This window comes from Oncorhynchus keta, chromosome 15 (assembly GCF_023373465.1).
Source record: "Oncorhynchus keta strain PuntledgeMale-10-30-2019 chromosome 15, Oket_V2, whole genome shotgun sequence".
Lineage (NCBI taxonomy): Eukaryota > Metazoa > Chordata > Actinopteri > Salmoniformes > Salmonidae > Oncorhynchus > Oncorhynchus keta.
Window position 1 is genome coordinate 19,329,090 of NC_068435.1, and position 20,257 is coordinate 19,349,346.

The 20,257-nt window shown below is 43.8% G+C and overlaps 1 protein-coding gene across 10 annotated transcripts in view; it reads left to right on the forward strand.

The window, feature by feature from the left end:
- The first annotated feature begins 166 nt into the window (after positions 1–166).
- The window catches only part of LOC118394586 (eukaryotic translation initiation factor 4 gamma 1), a 47,483-nt gene continuing 27,392 nt past the window's right edge, over positions 167–20,257 (forward strand). Inside the window, exons 1-14 of one of the 10 annotated variants that reach the window (XM_052463574.1) lie at positions 167–560; positions 979–1,047; positions 2,937–3,055; positions 3,567–3,683; positions 5,990–6,022; positions 6,769–6,789; positions 7,118–7,297; positions 7,586–7,685; positions 10,277–10,372; positions 10,606–10,754; positions 14,960–15,049; positions 15,608–15,686; positions 15,833–16,852; positions 17,015–17,103. In XM_052463574.1, the coding sequence (XP_052319534.1) occupies positions 2,981–3,055; positions 3,567–3,683; positions 5,990–6,022; positions 6,769–6,789; positions 7,118–7,297; positions 7,586–7,685; positions 10,277–10,372; positions 10,606–10,754; positions 14,960–15,049; positions 15,608–15,686; positions 15,833–16,852; positions 17,015–17,103 (2,049 nt within the window). In that variant the 5' untranslated portion in view covers positions 167–560; positions 979–1,047; positions 2,937–2,980. The remainder of the gene's footprint in view (positions 561–978; positions 1,048–2,936; positions 3,056–3,566; positions 3,684–5,989; positions 6,023–6,768; positions 6,790–7,117; positions 7,298–7,585; positions 7,686–10,276; positions 10,373–10,605; positions 10,755–14,959; positions 15,050–15,607; positions 15,687–15,832; positions 16,853–17,014; positions 17,104–20,257) is intronic. The other 9 variants (XM_052463578.1, XM_052463573.1, XM_052463577.1 and 6 more) reach the window with 9 other exon arrangements.

Genomic DNA, 20,257 nt, shown 5'->3' on the forward strand with positions numbered 1-20,257 from the left:
TGTATGAGGTGAATACCCCAAGCTCTAAACCCTCAGAGGTAGTAATAACACAACATTTGGATTTTAGTTTCCACTGTCACGTGATGGAGGTGGCAGCATCAAATAATAATTTTCCCGGAAGTACCCATGCGTACCCGGGCACAGTCCTGCCGGCTCCAGCGGACGATAATGCATTGCACCATGGCCTCGCTGTAAACTGAATGAAACCCCCAGTATATTGTATTTTACCGGCAATCCGTTACCATCGGCGCCTTGATCATGGACCTCCGGTCCAGAGGCTTTTTTAGGAGGCATTGGAGTTGTCAATAGTAACCTTCAAGTGCGATATTAACACATTTTCTGCCCTGTCACTTTTGCACGTTTTCGGAATTTAAAGACGAAGTGACAGCACTCACCTAGCTAGCTGCTAAGTCAATAAAGGCACACTTTCCATTTGGAGGAGAGGACAAGAAACTACATTAGCTACAATTTTAAGTAATGGACAATAGGTTATAAAATACTGTCTTTTTTCCATTGTTTATTCAAGTCTTCCCTCCGACCCCTCAGACACTTCATACCCGGTAAGAATATTGTGCTAAAGTTCGATACCTGCTATTACGCTGTGAAAGACTAACGCACGGATGAAGGCCCTGTTCTGTCAGTCTATTTTACAAGGTTTGATAACTTGGCTAAATAGCGTGCTATCTTTCAGAATAATAACTAGCTAACTAATGTTAGCGGCTAGAAATAGTCTTGGCTTTAACTGTGTTTGTCTGTGCTCGTCAAAACGAGCCTGGTTAGTTAGTTAACCTTTGCATGAAATTGGGTTGGAACAACTCTCGAGCATTTCATTATTGAAGTTCGTTAGCTAGCCAGCTCAGGTCTGTGTTTGAAGTTGGTGAACTTATTGTTGTTAAATTAGCTAGCGAGCTAATGCTAGTCTAGAATGTTAGCAAGGTAACTTAATGAGATTTCGCAAATCTTTCATCAATTTGACAGTTCCCATCGAAACAAATGGTGTAGATTCACGCTTTACTTCAAGATGCCAATCTGGCAATTTACTCGCAAGTAAGTGTATTTTTATCACACTGTTTTAAAATTGCTAGTTAACGTTGGTTAACCTGCCCATAAAGCTGTAGCCAAAGCAATTGTCATGCTGGGCTTTCAATGTGTGGCTTAGTCGGGCCTAGAATGAATACTCCTTGGAAGACTAGCTTGGAAATTAACATGTGATTGAAAGTCTTAACTATTTCAGTTGGGTACAAATAAAGTGATATTTAATATTACAATCAACAATGTATATATGTGTAGACATGTCACTGCAGAATTTCAGGTGGACTTAAGTTAGCGAACTAATTTACTGTAGCTAGTCAAGTTCACTCACTCATTACTATGAGACACGTAGGCTACTACAGGCTAGCTAGCGGTGTGTGAAATCCACCATCAGTGGTCCTCCCCGGCATTGTTAGCACGCTAGAAGGCCTTGCTTGCAATTTGATCTACCAGTAACTGTTATACCTAATCTACCCAGGAAAACGTATCATGTTAGTTATCATACGTTCATTTAATGGTCTTTCGTTTTATTTAGCGCCAAAAACAGAGTGGGCTAGCCAGGGATGGGATAACATATGGAAGCTAACTGGTGGCTAGCTAGCTAGCTAGCCAGCCATATGACACGTCTTCCTAATGTGAGATGTCCTCTTTAGACCATGTGCTATCAGTTTGACACGACATCTTTTTATGCTTTAATTAATGGCATGTCAAAAACACTGTCGGGAAATTGCTTAAACATTTTAAAGGCCGCAATATACACGTACCCTTATTCCATGTTGGTCTACAATTCCACATTCCTCAAATGCGAAAGTGGAGTGTGTTGCTTCCCAGTAAAATTATAAGTGTTATTTAAATTGTTAGTTGTCATCTGATGTTATGTGGACATCTCTGAGGAATCTGAAAAATTGTAACCAACACATGTCCACAATAGAGACAATCTGTTACAAGCAAATGGAGGCTACTGGCAAGTGAACTTTGACCTGAAAGACATTCATACAAAATAAATAGTTCGTTCAAAGTTAAAACAGTGAGTGAGATGTACAAGCTCAGGCTGGCGTGAACCTAATCCCCAATGGTGCAGAGAAGAGATTTGAACTCCACAACCCAGGAGCAGTTTATTTTTTGCAATTTCTAATTCGCAGACTTGTCATGTCAAATTCAGCTCTCTGTCACAATCTCAGTCCCCCCAAATAGTCTCTCATTCTGAAAGGAAATGTTAGTTATTCCCTTGAGATGATAATAGTCATGGTGTGACATGTTCTTTATTGGCACCATCTGCCAGGAGGATCAATAGATGGTTCTGTCTGTTGTGACTGGAGTGTAGCATAGTGAAACTGCCCCTGTAGTGATGTGTTAACTCCCATTAACCCAATGCACCCTCAGGAGTGAGTTGGTGTCTTTTTGTCTAAGGTCTAAATAGCGGTTTATGGGTATTTTGGAACTCGGCACAACAACATTGTGTCACTGGAATGGCATATTTAGACTGGACTTCTGGAAGCCCATGAAATGGTGTTCTAACACAAGGTCTAACCTATCTACTGTAACGTTTCCTACTTTGTAACACCAACTTGTGACCAGTGTCGGGTTATTTGGCACTAAGCCTTACTGCCATGACCTACTACAGCAGACAAACACTCAGGGTTTCTCATGAATATGTCATTGGGTACAGAGGGTAGCTTCGTGAGGGCAACCACAAGTTAACTTCTTAGGCGGTTGATACAGGGCTTTCTGACCTTCCTGCTCTTTCGCTCACTGGGCATGGTGTCCAGGTGATTATTGTACATCTAGTGTGCCTAGCCTAGTCCAGCTGACCCAGTATCAATATGGAGTCTTGGGGGATTTAAAAAAAAATGATTCACCTAATTTTTTGCTAATTTTGGTAACAAACTCTTCCTCTTCCTCAGATCGGCTGGCAAGTCAGCGCCACCCTGATGCAGAACCACGTGAAATGAACAAACCACCGCAGCCTATAACGGGACCCACCTCTGTCCCACTCCCCTCCCCCTCCCCTGGCCTGACACAGGTGAGAGCCAGTGACAAGACCCAGCTCGCTCTGACAGATCAGAGTAGCGTTCATTAGGCAAAAAACATGAGACAATGTTTTGAAACCGTGAGATTCTACATGGGTTTTATTCATTAGACAAAGACTTTTGCAAAATGTTTTGCAACAGAAAATGTTCACTCCAAATGGAAAACAGTTTGCAAAAAAACCTGAGTTTCTATTGGACAAATTCCTATAGGTCCCTCCCCGTTTCATCAAGTTTGCGTAAGTTTGGTTCCATTTGGTTCTTAGTGAATACAAAGATTAAACTGTTTACCATTTACTCTAGGAACAAAATCAAACAGGGAGGGTCCTACCTGCCTTTTGCACTGCTAAATGTTTTCCCTTGCAAAACGTTCTGCGACTAATAAATACACCCCTGAAGTTGTCCAATAAGGATGATCATTTTTGTTTTCCTTTCTGAAGTGTTTTGCTACATTGTATCCTACTGAACACAACCCATCTTTGGCAGCAAGTTAGCTGGCTAATGTAGTTGTGTTTCTCTGCCTCCCCTCTTTCCCAGGCTACCTATGCCTCTGGACAGCCCACTTCTCTTGTCTTCGCCACCCAAACACCTCAACAAATGAATTCTGCACCGCAGCCACGACAGGTAGTGCGCTCTACTTCTTCTGCTACTCAATTGCTCCTTTCATTTTCCACTCTTTTGCCGACACTCTTTCAATGTCGACTCTTCTATGTCTTGCTGAGTGTAAGACCCCTACTTAAATTCTTTAAGGTCCAATGCAGCTGTTTTAAAAAAAAAAAAATTTAATCTAAATATCAAATGTTTTCTGGGTAATAATTAAGTACCTTACTATGATTGTTTCTTTTTGCTGTTTTAATTGAAAACAAAAATATATTTTCTCAAGCAAGACATTTTCTAGGACTGTCTGAGTTAGGGGCCTAATTGGATGAACCTAATGGGAGGATATGAAACCTCTGAACTAGCTGTTATTGGCCAAGAGGTTTGAAACTCATTGTTATTGCTCTATTAACTTATACCACCTTGTGACGTCGCCAGGCAGGCCAAAACTCCATCCCACCAAAACAGGCTGAAATTTCAGACGGTCTTTTCAAACAGCTCTTATACTCAAAGGGCATTATCATAATTTTCACAGTATTATTCCAATCTCAGTGTGGAAATGTACAGTACCAGTCAAAAGTTTGGACACACCTACTCATTCCAGGGTTTTTCTTTATTTTTGCTATTTTCTACATTGTAGAATAATAGTGAAGACATAAAAACTATGAAATAACACATATGGAATCATGTAGTAAACAAAAGTGTTAAACAAATCAAAATATATTTGCGATTCTTCAAAGTTGCCACCCTTTGCCTTGATGACAGCTTTGCACACTCTTGGTGTGCACCTGGAATGCCTTTCAATTAACAGGTGTGCCTGAAGTTAATTTGTGGAATTTCATTCCTTTCTAATGATTTTGTGCCAATCAGTTGTGTTGTGACAAGGTAGGGGTGGTATACAGAAGATAGTAAGGACTTGGTCTTTTTACCAAATAGGGCTATGGCAAGAACATCTCAAATAAGCAAAGAGAAACAACAGTCCATCATTACATTAAGACATGGAGGTCAGTCAATTTAGAACATTTCAAGAACTTTGAAAGTTTCTTCAAGTGCAGTTGCAAATACTATCAAGCACTATGATGAAACTGGCTCTCACGAGGACCACCACAGGAAATGAAGACCCAGAGTTACCTCTGCTGCAGAGGATAAGTTTGTTAGAGTTACCAGCCTCAGAAATCGGGAAATAATTGCACCTCAGATTTCAGCCCAAAGAAATGCTTCAGAATTCAAGTAACAGACCCATCTCAACATCATAGTCTAATTGCTGCAAAGAAACCACTACTAAAGGACACCAATAAGAAGAGACTTGCTTGGGCCAAGAAACACAAGCAATAGAAATTAGACTGGTGGAAATCTGTCCTTTCGTCTGAGTCCTAATTTGAGATTTTTGCTTCCAAACGCCGTGTCTTTGTGAGACGCAGAGTAACTGAACGGCTCAGCTCCGTATGTGTGGTTTCCACTGTGAAGCATGGAGGTGTTGTGGGGGTGCTTTGCTGGTGACACTGTCAGTGATTTATTTAGAATTCAAGGCACAATTAACCAGCATGGCCACCACCGCATTCTGCAGCGATACGCCATCCCATCTGGTTTGCACTTAGTGGGACTATCATTTGTTTTTCAACAGGACAATGACCCAAAACTCACCTCCAGGCTGTGTAAGGGCTATTTGACGAAGAAGGTGAGAGACGGAGTGCTGCATCAGATGACCTGGTCTCCACAATCACCCGACTTCAACCCAATTGAGATGCTTTGGGATGAGTTGGACCGCAGATTGAAGGAAAAGCAGTCAACAAGTGCTCAGCATATGTGTGAACTCCTTCAAGATTGTTGGAAAAGCATTCCAGGTGACTACCTCATGAGCTGGTTGAGTGAATACCAAGAGTGTGCAAAGTTGACATCAAGGCAAAGGGTGGCTACTTTGAAGAATCTCAAATAAAATAAATATATAAATAAATAAAATATATTTAACACTTTTTTTTGGTTACTACATGATTCCACATGTTATTTCATAGCTATGATTTATTCACTATTATTCTACAATGTAGAAAATTGTAAAAATAAAGAAAAACCCCTTGAATGTGTAGGTGTCCAAACTTTTAACTGCTACTGTATGTGTATATGTAACATACAAATCATGTTTTTGGCTGCACTGGGCCTTTTAACTCCAACTCTTGCTCAGCTGTAACGCTTTGGTCCAACCTGTGTGTAGCGGTCTTTCTGCTTAACCGCTTTGGTTTAGTGTGTGTGTGTGTGTGTGTGTTTTAAGATCTATCTCACCACTCTCTGGCTACCAACCATGACCTCTTGCTCTCTTTTTCTGTCCTCCCTCCCAGTTTGCCACCGGGCCCCGTGCTTTACACCAACAGGTACTAACTCCCCTTACCTTGCCCAAAATGTCTGCCGTCTCAATAGGACCGTAGTGCATTAATACACATTTCACTTTAGAGAAGGACGAGGCTTAGTTCTGACCAGATCCAGCTGTAACTACACCCAAAACCACCTGATTGAATGAAATGTATATTTTTTTTTATCAATTAAGACCTTGAGTAGTGGAGTGCTAGAATCTGTCCCTCAGCCTTTTGTGGATCTCCAGGACCAGGGATTCCCCCAGTGAAGACATCCAGGCTGGTAACCCCATAGGCTACCCCTGGTAACACCTAATATGACGCCACCCGCAGTAGGGCAGTTCAGTAAAGGTACTAGGCACCTCAGCAGTATGGTCTGCCGGTTTTACATTTCACCTGTATATGTGTAAATTGGTTACCCCAATCAAGCAAAGTGCTGGCCAAACCACTTGCTAGGCCTGCAAACAGAGGCATCGATGAAACTAGAAGACGTATGCTAACCCCTTGGGAATTTAAGTCTGTTACCCTCAAGCTTTATATTTCTGCAACGTCTTCATATTTTCTGATAGTCAGCTGCATGTGAAAGACTGATGTTTTGCACTGCTAACTGTAATGTCTGAGTGATTTACTCTTGCTTCTTACATTCTCTCTCACATTCCTTCCGCTCTCTATTTTTTAAATTTTTATTACTTTTATCTTCCTATTTTTCTGTTGCCTTTCTGTCACCCTGCCCCCTTGTTCTCTGCTTGTGTGTTGTCCGGCTGAAGGGTGGATACAGGGCACTGCAGGTAACAGCTTCTCACTTCCTTCTCATCTGAGTGTATAGAACCTGAGGGCTGAATGCACAGCCACACAACAACAACCATGTCATACAGAGTCGATATTGTACAATTTTTAGGGTAGATGCGAGCTGTGATCAATGTTAAATTGTAGCAGACATTTCTTTCCACTCGGCCCTGTAGTTCCCAGTCTTTGATGTACTAACCTGGATGGATATGCCCCCCCCGTGGAGTCTCAACCATCTGACACTTTCAGTATGTGACATTTTAGCCCTGCGGTGCACACACACACACAAATATACTGACAGTTTCTGTCCCCCCTCCCATTTTTCTCTAGCCTTACTATGCCAACAGGCCCACCATGCCCACCAGTGTCACCCGGGTCCAGACCAGCAGTGGGCCTCGTCCGGTTGGTCCCACCCACATCTACCAGCCCGGTTCCCAGATGATGATGATCCCTGGTCAGCAGCTGTCCTTTGCTGGCTCCCCTCAGGGCTACTTCATCCCCCCTGGACAGGTACCACAGCTGGTCATCACGTTATGCTAACGGTCAACTTGACTAGAATAAATGGTTGCAAGTTTTTGGAATTTCTGAAAATCTGGGAATTTTTGGAAAGTAAAAAAAAAAGAAAAGTGCATCCCTAATTATCACACCGCTCATGCAGTATTCCAGCTGATAGTCTAAAGTCAAGAGGTAATGTTACATACTATTGTAGATATACCTAAACAGAGCAAACAGGGAGCTTGATCCCTTTAAGACAGGTAACTTGACACAGTTCTAAGTGTCCTCTCTGTCTCTCTGTAGTATCGGGCTCCCTACATGCCACCAAGTCCACAGTACCCTGTGACAAGTGGGACAGCAGGCTTCTACCCAGGCACCAGCCCGGCTGAATACCCCACCTATGGTAAGAGGCCCTGCTTTGAGCCGGGCCCCACCTGCCAAGCACAACCACCATGACTGCAACCATAATCTTGATTAGAATCACAGGCACGACAAGATCAGCAGCTGGAACGCGAACCTCAACCTACTATTGAACCGTTCAATGTCCGCTCGAACCACAACCGTGGCTACACGAGGTCCAATCACGATCTTACCTAGGACCATCACTGTAAATACTACCAAAACCACATCCATGACAAGAACTGGGGCCACATGCACCCAGAGATATCTTAGTCGGTTGGTCTTTTTGTCGGTTGGCCGGTCGATTTTTAGGGTCGCTCTTAGGGGTCGGTCGGTCGATCTTATTGGTCAGTTAGTTGATCAAATCAAATGTTATTGGTTGCATACACATATTTTGCAGATGTTATTGCAGGTGCAGCGAAATGCTTATGTTTCTAGCTTAAAAAATGCAGTAATATCTAACAATACACACAAATCCCCCTCACAAAAAAAAAAAATAGATTAAGTAAAAACTTGCAATGTCAGAGTCTGATATGTGTGTGTGTAAGTACAGTGAATTTGGAAAGTTTTCAGACCCCTTGACTTTTTCCACATTTTGTTACATTACAGCCTTATTCTAAAATGTATTTAAATAAACATTTCTCATCCATCTACACACAATAGCCCGTAATGACACTGAGAACTGGTTTTTAGAAATGTTTGCAAATATATTACAAATAAAAAATGGAAAGATCACATTTACATAAGTATTCCGACCCTTTACGCAGTACTTTGTTGAAGCATCTTTGGCAGAAATTACAGCCACAAGTCTTGGGTTTGACACTACAAGCTTGGCACACCTATATTTTGGGAGTTTCTCTTATTCTTCTATGCAGATCCTCAAGCTCAGTCAGGCTGGATGGGGAAGCGTCGCTGCACAGCTATTTTCAGGTCTCTCCAGAGATGTTCGATCGGGTTCAAGTCTGGGCTCTGGCTGGGTCACTCAAGGACATTCAGAGACTTGTACCGAAGCCACTCCTGCATTGCCTTGGCTCTGTGCTTAGGGTCGTTGTCTTGTTGGAAGCTAAATCTTGGCCCCAGTCTGAAGTCCTGAGTGCTCTGGAGCAGGTTTTCATCAAGGATCTCTCTACTTTGCTCTGCCTTTTGGCAAACTCAAAGTGGACTGTCGTGCCTTTTACTGAGGAGTGGCTTCCGTCTGGCTACTCGGCCATAAATTTATGATTGGTGGAGTGCTGCAGATAGTGTTGTCCTTCTGGAAGGTTCTCCCATCTCCACAGAGGAACTCTGGAGCTCTGTCAGTGACCAAGGCCCTTCTCCCCCAATTGCTCAGTTTGGCCGGGCGGCCAGCTCTAGGAAGAGTCTTGGTGGTTCCAAACGTCTTCCATTTAAGAATAATGGAGGTCACTGTGTTCTTAGGGACCTTCAATGCACCAGACATTTTTGGTACCCTTCCCCAGATCTGTGCCTCGACACAATCCTGTCTCGGAGCTCTACGGACAATTCCTTTGTCCTCATGCCTTGGATTTTGCTCTGACATGCACTGTCAACTGTGGGACCTTTGTATAGACAGGTGTGTGCCTTTCCAAATCATGTCCAATCAATTGAATTTACCACAGGTGTACTCCAATCAAGTTGTAGAGGCATCTCAAGGATGGTCATTGGACACAGGATGCACCTGAGCTCAATTTAGATTCTCATAGCAAAGGGACTGAATGTAAATAAGGTATTTGTTTTATTGTTTATACATTTGCAAAAATCTCTAAACCTGTTTTAGATTTCTCATTATGGTGTATGTTGTGTAGATTAATGTGTCAAAACATTTATTCAATCCATTTTAGAATAAGGCTGGAATGTTACAAAATGTGGAAAGGGGTCTGAATACTTTCCGAAAGCACTGTATAATGGTGTGTATGGACAGTACATGAATAGAACATGTATGTACTGCAGTAGTTTTTATATAGGATGAGCCTCGACTAGAATACAGTTAAATAGTTATGAAGTGGGTAGAAAAGTATGTGAACATATTGCAGCAGTCTCTTAAGGTGCAGCGTTGCTTACCAGGTGGTAGCCAGCTCTTACAGTTGGTCGTTCACACATTTATCGGTCAATATATGAAATGTAGTAGACTCTTATCCAAAGTCACTTAGTCATGCGTGGATATATTTGACATATTGGTGGTCCTGAGAATCGATCCCACGACCCTGGCGTGACAAGTTCCATGCTCTACCAACTGAGCTACAAAGGACCACTAGTTGATCTTACAATTGCTCTTGTAGTTGCTCTTACGGTTGGCCAGTCAAGTGGTCTTACGGTTGGTTCATTGCTGCGTGGCCTGGCAGGCTGTGTGTATGATGGTCTCTGTTCTCTCTTTAGGATCCAAGGCTGTGTGTGTGTGTGTGTGGGCTTTGGTTCTGCTCTATCAGTCTTCTCACCTGCTGCTTCTCACTGCCTTTAACACCCTGCTTTCTTCAGGTTCCCTTCACTCACTCTGCATCTGTCTCTTCCTGTCCTCTCTTCTCTCCTCCCTTTAATTTTTCTTCCTTCCTTCCCTCGCTCCCTTCCTTCTTTCTTCCCTCTCCCCCCTGTTGTGTTCAGAGCCCTCTCTGGCTGTGAGGGAGAGGAGAGGGGGCGGGCGAGAGAATGGGCGTCTCTCTCTCCACGGTGCTCCTCTCACCTCCCAGCGCTACCCCGGTGAGTATGTGTGTGTGTACTTGCGTGTGCATGTGTGTTGCTTAGTATGTGCTGGGCTGCATCTTTGTCTGCCTAATATGTCTGCATAATGTGTTTTTTCCCTTGTGCACATGGTTTTGTTTTGCTGCGGATGCATGTGTGAATTTCAGTGCATGTTCAGTCTGTGTGAATGTCTCTTGCTCTTTTTGGGGTGTGTTTGACAAACCTCCCTTTCTCCCTCCCTCCCCCTACAGCAGGTGCCTACTACCCGGCACAGCCCCAGTACAGCCACACACCCCCTGTCCAGACCGCGCCTGTCATAAGCCCTGCCCAGCCCCAGCAGCAGGCCTTGCCCCCTCAGCCGCCGACCCATCCACCGGCACCCAAGAGGGAGCGCGTAACGGTACTGTACCACACACTGTTGCATTTCCACTATGAGACTTTACCCTGGTGTTTGGCCTAACGGCAGACTTGAGTTTCCACTACGGATGTTAGCTGCCGAAAATACATTTGACAGGTCATGCTTGTCGGTCAATTTGCATAATTTAGTGGAAATAAATTGTCTAGTGTGTATTTTCGTTAGTTGTCATGCATCTTACTTATCACATTTGCACAGCATACAGAGCCTAGTTTGAGGAACGGAGTATCCTATCACCTGTCAGACAACCCAAGAGTAGCTCCTCACTGGAGTGAAACGTGCTTTTGTAAACCCAGTCATTGCTCAACTATTAATAATTATAAATGCAGTCGCATGTTAACTTTCATGGCCACAATTTAAATGGAGCTGTTTTTATTTGTCAATCTCAACTGGTAATTAAAGCGCGCCTCCCATTTTCCATTCGAGTGCCTAAGCAATAGTCAACATTAGGCAGGCTATCAGCGCGTCACCACCGCTTTGAGGCACTAATGGTCTGAAAGCTGAACACTTCAAATAATGAGTCATGTCTTACCTTGCTTCAAAGTAGCCTTGTGAAAATCCATCCATAGAAATGTGGAGACAGTTATTTTCTAAAGACTTCCTGATGCCCGTGTCTAGCTTTTCTCTCCTGCTCTATTTGTTTTCATATCAACTTTCCTTTGTTGTCCAGAAGCCAAAGGCACAATCCTAGTCATATTAGCAACCCATCCTAGTCGTTATTAGACTCCCCCTCTTTCTAACAGACATTTTCATTATGGAACCGCTCTCATTATGTATACTGTTTAAAACAGTATTTTCCTGTAAATTACATTTTGGTAAATGTTTTAAATATAAGTTTTATTTGATGCTTCGTTACAGGAGTTGAATCTACGCGGGCTGGTACCCGTGTCTCACTGGCTGGTACCCGTGTCTCACTGGCTGGTACCCGTGTCTCACTGGCTGGTACCCGTGTCTCACTGGCTGGTACCCGTGTCTCACTGGCTGGTACCCGTGTCTCACTGGCTGGTACCCGTGTCTCACTGGCTGGTACCCGTGTCTCACTGGCTGGTACCCGTGTCTCACTGGCTGGTACCCGTGTCTCACTGGCTGGTACCCGTGTCTCACTGGCTGGTACCCGTGTCTCACTGGCTGGTACCCGTGTCTCACTGGCTGGTACCCGTGTCTCACTGGCTGGTACCCGTGTCTCACTGGCTGGTACCCGTGTCTCACGGGGCCATGACTCCGGTGGACTTGCGCTAGCTTGGAGCCAAGGCAAGGCCCTGAGTACTTTTCACCTAGCATTTACTATCGTTCGACCGATATGTGATTTTTGGGTCCGATACTGATTTTAGGGAGGCGAAAGTCTCCGTATACCGTTTACCAGTATATTTCCTGATTAGTTTTTTTAGATGGAGTGAAAAATACATAAATATTTTTTTATTTTATATATTTATTTATTTTACAAATTGTACTCCAAGGGATGAACAGATACTCTAAATTATGATTTCATAAATAAATATTGGTGAACATTATTTAAGATGATTTTATTTGTGGTTTACATGATAACCACCAAAAACAACTATGTATCCTCTAAATCAAAGTAAATACAAAACACTTTCAGTTGACCTCCTAAGGTACAACTTAAAGATGTCTGTCTATGGTGGTGAATAAGAAGGCAGTAGTATTTGGGCTGAATCACAAATAAACAAGAAGGGCTGAATGAATTAACCTGTAATCTGAAACTACACTATTCACAAGATCACAAACTATGCAGTGAAATCCTGTAACATGCAGTTCATAATGTCACCACTTAGTAGATTCACTACGGTGCTTTACAACAGTCAAAGGTGATGTAAAGACGGCAGCTGTTCATTATCAAAATGTTTTCTTACTGAAACCGTGATGTAAATTACACTGTTATTCAATACAAAATGTATTGGCTAATATATTTCAACTGCAAGTGGCATGCGCTCATGACTGAATTTTAATGCAGGAAAAAGCTGTGCAATTTTCTTAGCCACACGTTCTAATTTCGCGTGCTAACAATCTCTCATCATGACTGCAAGCATATGTCTTGAATGATAGATCTGCACCAACTAACTAAATAAACCCACTAACATAATAGGGCCAGACAGTAACACTGTTGATTTTGTATCAACGATGTGTTCTCTTTGGCTTCAGCTGGCTAGATGGACAGTTGGATCATTTTCCTTATCAAAAACATCTGTTTAGGCGATTGAGGTTGTTGATTCTGCTTTTCAGCCCAAGCTATGGTAACACCATTTCCCTAGTATATTAGCAGTGGAAAAGCCCTGTAAAGGGCGGAGGGTGTACTATGACCTTGCTGCTGAGGTCAATGCCGTTCAGGAGTAGGTAGAGTAGATGTTGCCCCTTAACGCTGATACGGGATCCGATATCTTCTCACCCCCAATGGTTAAAGATAGAACCGGGGGAGGGTAATCTGATTTTAGATCAGAATTGGGCTTGGGGTAATGTGACCCTAGATGTGTGCTTAAGAGCAATTCCAACCATGTGCTAAAGACGGAGAGGAGAATGAACCAAGGGAAATGATTATCCCTTATTTTTGATGGGAGAAGAGAATGGGATTTTCATTATAGGCCTATTTAACCAGTGTTATCAGTGCAAAATGTTTTGCAACGGGAAGCGAAAACGAGCATTTCATTCACATTGAAAGTTCAGTCACTCCCAGTTTAGGTCCGTTTTCTTCTGTTTGGGTCTCGTGAATACGACCTAGGTTAGTCAGTTAATAGCACATTTTTAAACTCAGCAAAAAAAGAAACGTCTTCTCACTGTCAACTGTGTTTTATTTTCAGCAAACTTAACATGTGTAAATATTTGTATGAACACAACAAGATTCAACAACTGAGACATAAACTGAACAAGTTCCACAGACCTGTGACTAACAGAAATGGAATAATGTGTCTCTGAATAAAGGGGGGAATAAAAACAGTCAGTATCTGGTGTGGCCACTAGCTGCATTAAGTACTGCAGTGCATCTCCTCATGGACAGCACCAGATTTTCCAGTTCTTGCTGTTCTTGAGATGTTACCCCACTCTTCCACCAAGGCACCTGTAAGTTGCCGGACATTTCTGGGGGGAATGGCCCTCACCCTCACCCTCCGATCCAACAGATCCCAGACGTGCTCAATGGGATTGAGATTTGGGATCTTCGCTGGCCATGGCAGAACCCTGACATTCCTGTCTTGCAGGAAATCGCGCACAGAATGAGCAGTATGGCTGGTGGCGTTGTCATGCTGGAGGGTCATGTCCGGATGAGCCTGCAGGAAGGGTACCACATGAGGGAGGAGGTTTTCCTTGTAACACACAGCGTTGAGATCGCCTGCAATGACAACAAGCTAAGTCCGATGATGCTGTGACACACCGCCCCAGACCATAACGGACCCACCACCTCCAAAACAATCCCGCTCCAGAGTACAGGCCTCGGTGTAACGCTCATTCCTTCGACCTTCGACCTTCAAGCCCTCAGTCCAGCCTCTCTCAGCCTATTGTAGACAGTCTGAGCACTGATGGAGGAATTGTGCGTTCCTGGTGTAACTCGGACAGTTGTTGCCATCCTGTACCTGTCCCGCAGGTGTGATGTTCGGATGTACCGATCCTGTGCAGGTGTCTGTGCAGCGGTCTGCCACTGCGAGGACGATCAGCTGTCCGTCGTGTCTCAACGTAGTGCTGTCTCACAGTACAGACATTGCAATTCATTGCCCTGGCTACATCTGCAGTCCTCATTCCTCCTTGCAGCATGCCTAAGGCACGTTCACGCAGATGAGCAGGGACCCTGTGCTTCTTTATTTCTGTGTTTTTCAGAGTCAGTAGAAAGGCCTCTTTAGTGTCCTAAGTTTTCATAACTGTGACCTTAATTGCCTACCGTCTGTAAGCTGTTAGTGTCTTAACGACTGTTCCACAGGTGCATGTTCATTAATTGTTTATGGTTCATTGAACAAGCATGGGAAACAGTGTTTAAACCCTTTACAATGAAGATCTGTGAAGTTATTTGGATTTTTACGAATTATGTTTGAAAGACAGGGTCCTGAAAAATTACTTATTTTTTATTTATTTACAATGACTGCTTGGGCGCGATGTGATTGTCTTCATACATTTTTTTTAAATCTTACTTTAGTACAGACTGTTTAACCTCATCCTGCGCCCCCCCACCCTGTTCCTACCCCTTCTAGATCAGAATACGAGACCCCAACCAAGGGGGCCGTGATATCACAGAGGAGATCATGTCCGGGGGAAGGTCCACCTCCACCCCCCCTTCACAGGTACGCATCACAACTCACTGGAGCATGTAACGTTATAGAATGCACTGATAAACATTGTTGTCCAATAATTAGATTTCTTGCTGTTCACATGCCGAGACTTTGGTATTTATCATAGGAGGATATCAAACGATAAAAAAAAGCATAAATGTATCATATGAAACAGATGATTGTCCGTCAGATAGAACAGGGAATCTTATCAGCTCTATACTTCCTAGTTGAATACATTTAACGTTAAGTGTTTCACATCACTAAATACATCCCCTGATTTCTCCTCATTGGAATCATTCTCAGTGATGACCTCACAATGCAAGTTTGGAATCCTGTGGCTTTGAGATGATTCCACAGCGATGATGCCATAAAGGAAACCAGGAAGTTTGGAATAGAAGCCAGATGTTCCATTCATTGTTTATTTTTATGGTTGTGTTCTCTCCAACTCTCGACTTGGCTGGTTTTGATCAACCAGGCAAAAGGATAGCATTTGAAAAAAACATAATATTTTGTATCAAGTATATTTTTGCAATGCTAGTTTTGATGTTGCTTCCTGTTTTCGGCCCCTAGTCCTCCACCACAGAGGAAGAAGGTCCTGCCCAGACCAACGGGGAATTTACTAAACCCGTCACCATCGTGACGAGAACAGGTGAGCCTCCTCTCAGGTCTTGTGGTACTACAATGTTTATACAGCCACATTTTGCCCGCATGAATTACTGACTTGATCGTCAGTGATTGATTGCAGTACATTAAAGGTCCAAAACAGTTCCAAACTGATTTCCTTCTTTGTTGCAGATGAAAACGCAGAACCCGCGGATTGCACAGTGACTGCCGCAGAAACCCTGCCTCCAGTGTTGTCAACTCCAGAGCCTACCACTGCAGCTGTCCCACTGGAGGCCAGACAGGAAACCGATGGCCAGGTTGCCCCGCTTACCGAACAGGTCGTCAGCGAATCACATACCCCGGTGGCGGGGATGAGGCCCGAGGTGCCCATCCCACAAAGGGAAGACCAGGCCCCTGCCGCCTCCCCCCTGACAGCTTCTACCTCCCCTCCCCCTGCAGAGGTACAGACTCCACCCCCTGCCACCACCATGGCTCAGGCCAGCCACACAGTGGGCGCTGGTATGACCCCTGCGGTGAAGGCAGTGACCCCGGAAGGTCCTTCCACACAGGTAGAGCCTCTGGCTGCACCAGCATCTGTGGAGAAGCCTCTTGCCCAGGTAGCGGAGGAAGTAGTAGTGGTGGAGGAGAAGGTAGAAAAGGTCAAGAAGGAGCCGGCAGTTACCATCAATCCAGAGGTAGTAGTGGCTGTTGTGGTCATTAAAGAAGACACTAAACCCGCTCCACGACCTGTGACCCCCATCGCCATGGCAACGGGCGACAATTTCGTTCCGTCCTTGAAGTTGGTGGCGGCTGTGGAAGCGGCCACTAAAACTGAGAGTGTGGTGTTGCCGCCAGCGCCTAAACAGAAAGCCATGACTGAGCCCATTTCTGCCCCTGCTCATGCCGCCACTCCCTCTGTCCCGGAGGCGGAGCCTGCTGTGGCCCAAAAGAAGGTGGAGCAGCTGCCCCTGTCCAACGGCCTCCCCCAGGAGGACCCCGATGAGGTAGATGCCCCCGTTGCTGCAATAGAGCGCATTGCAACTGTAATCACAGAGCCTGCCGCTCCCCCACCTCAGGAAACTGCTAACCCTGCAGCTGCTGCCGAGGAGAAGAAAGAAGAGGAGGAGGAGCGGAACGAGGAGGAGCAGAAAGAGGAGGATGCATCCCCAGTGCCCATGTCCAGCAGCCCTTCAGAGGACTCGTCTATGCAAGGTGAGCAGGAAGGAGTTTTACCTGTCAGGTCACTTGGTCAGAAAAACCTGTAGTATTTACACCAAGGTTTTGGTGTGACTGAGGCACCCAGGGATTCTTGGTGTGGCTTCAGGTTTTTGATGTAACAAATGTAATGTAACATTCCTGTCTTCTCTCTTCTAGCTGCTGTGTCTGTGCCAAAGAAGAAGAGGAACATGAAGGAGCTGAACAAGAAGGAAGCCATCGGAGACATGCTGGATGCCTTCAAAGAGGTGTGTGTCTGTGTATGTGCATAGAATAGAGTAGCCTTATAAAGTCAAACTATCCTGAAAAGTTGTCATTGACTACTTTTCAAGGTGCACCAGTCGTAAACCTTGCTGTGAGTAACAATCTTACAGGTTTTCACTGCATGGTATCTGCAGCCAGCCTCTACTTCGATTGGACTGTTCATTCGGGTTGGGTGGTATCCAAATTTCAATATCGTCATACAGTTCTGCTCTCATCCCGGGATTTATGCTTTTACCTGTATAGTACACAAGGGGTCGCCCAAAAACACATAAAGGCCAGTTGGGTGCCTATGACCAGAATGCTAACAAAATTAGAACAAGTAATAGCGAATTTGCATAGAGGCTTCTAGCTAAATATGCTAATGAGCACAACTGAAAATAAACTAATTGCAAAGGCAGGCAATCCTGCTCATAAAGTTATACATACAGTGCATTCGGAAAGTATTCAGACCCGTTCACTTTTTCCACACGTTACGTTACAGCCTTATACTAAAATGTATAGAATTTAAAAAAAGAAATCCTCATCAATCTACACACTACCCCATAATGACAAAGCTAAAACTGGCACAGACACAGTAAATGGTCTGAATGCTTATGTAAATGTGATTTTTCAGTTTTTATTTGTAATAAATTTGCCAACATTTAAAAAATCTGTTTTGCTTTGTTGTTATGGTGTGTTTGATTAGGGATGAAATCATTTTGATCCATTTTATAATATTGCTGTAATGTGGATAAAGTGAAGGTCTGAATACTTTCTGAATCATCTGTATATGGGTAGGAGCTACCGAGTTTGGACGTTTCCAAGCTAATGTAAACAAGAAACTCTGCAAATGAACGTTTTAATGCTTGCTTGTCTGAAGGAAGTACTGTACTGGCTCTGAAGCAGCATGCGTACATGCTGTGTTTGTGTGGAGTCTGGAGTCACTAGGGCAATGGTCCTGCCTGTTCTGCTCAGAGAAGAGGAGTAGGAGCAGACCGGGCCAAGAACGGTGAGGAGAACAAATGCTAGGAAATCAAGATGGCAGTGGCCGCTGTACAGAACTCATCCAAAGCGCTTGACTTCTCAAACACAGTGGAAAGCTACACGATATGAGGCCCATCTCCTTACATAATTCAGCCACTTAGATAACTAGCAAGTTAAACAAAATTCATAGCTGAACTCACCTGTTACCGCTTTCTCCCGTTGCGCTATTTACAAACAAGTGACTGGCTCAACTGTTCTGGGGAACTAAGGTAGGATGCACAAGTGACTGGCTCAACTGTTCTAGGGAACTAAGGTAAGATGCACAACAAGTGACTGGCTCAACTGTTCTGGGGAACTAAGGTAAAATATAAAGTAATCTAACAGGTGAAACGAAAAACTCTAATGTCCTAAAGTATTGCACTTTAGTTGGTTGCAGGTAATTACTTAAGTAGCTACAAATATAACAACTTATTGAACTCAAAATAAATAATGTACTTAAAATACATTTCAACGGTATTGAAAAACCATCCCGTGGCTATTTCCAAATACCCCGGTATACTCTATATTGCCTAAGCCTACTGTTCATCAGTCAGTGCAGGAGCAACTCTGCAAATGGCATCGTTGGTCTTTGTGCCTGGAGTCCTGGTATGCCTGTCGAGACAAGCATTTCACTTCCCAGCAAGTTTTCTTCATTAAGCGACCAATTTGCTAATTAAAACTTGTATATTAAAAATAGAAGGAATAAAAGGACTTTACACACCAGTGTTTTCCACTAGTGCCGGCTGTCGGCTAAACTGACGATTTACACTCCTTTTTCCACTTAGCTAGGCTACTTTTCAATTTCCTCGGCAGAAAACAGTCTGCCGAGCCCTCGGGAAAGATATGCATCTTCTAGCGATCTATTGATCAGACAGACTCCTGTCAGTCACAAAGTGAGCGCTCACGGAAACACTGCTGGTTTGACAGTGTTAGGTTGTCATTTTCAGAGTACAAACTCAACGGGCACTATGAAAGCTTTAAACCAAGTTTATTCTGCCCAGAGGGTCAATACCTCTGCATTAGACAAAACCATGGTTTTATCCCTGGTAGTATACATACCCTACCTTGGGTGGAGTCTCCTCATCGCTACACATTGCATCATTATTGCTAGGCAGGGAGCTGAGTGATCTGTGCCTTAAACAGTTCCTCCCCTTATCAGTAGTGCCACGTGTGATAGTTTTCCCTGCGCCCAGCCTCTCCCGAGCTTCATTATGGCACCTCATGTCTCTTTCAGAATTAGTCATTAATAATAGTTAAAGCTCAAATCAAACCTATCAACAGTCTGCTGTCTGTCCTGCCTCTCGGTACCTGTGTGTGTGTGCTTATTTTGGAGAAATAATTGCAGTCAAATTTATTTACAGAGGGAGAGGGCATGATACTCCTTCGTCCCTGATTGTATTTGCACATCCCATTATAATGTGGCGACAATGAGTCAAAGTCCACTTAACCTATTGTTTACTGGCACATGAATTAATCTTTTGCTTGTTTCAGGTGCAGCCACGGGGTGGTGGGACATGGGCTATTGACTGTGCTTTGATTTAACAACAATCAAGGTGTCCAACTGACTGAATATAGTCCATCTCATATCTTTGCTATTCATGAATCATACAACATAGTTACACTGTGTACAAAACATTAGGAACACCTGCTCTTTCCATGACCGACTGACCAGGTGAATCCAGGTGACGCTATGATCCCTTATTGATGTCTCTTGTTAAAACCAGTTTAATCAGTGTAGATGAAGGGAGGGAGATGTGTTAAATAATTATTTTTAAGCCTTTGAGACATGGATTGAGGGTGAATAGGCAAGACCAACAAGCCTTTTGAACGTGGTATGGTAGTGGGTGCAAGGCGCACCGGTTTGAGTGTGTCATGAAGTGCAACACCATGAATTGCTGCATTTTTCACGCTTAAGTTTCCACGGTTTATCAAGAATGGCCCACCACCCAAAGGATATCCAGTCAACATGTCAACTGTAGCAAGCATTGGAGAACATGGGCTAGCATCCACGTGGAACGCTTTCTACACCTTGCAGAGTCCATGCCCGGGACAAATTGAGACTGTTCTGAGCGCAAAATGGGGTGCAACTTAATATTAGGAAGGTGTTCTTAATGTTTTGTGCACTGTGTGCCATCT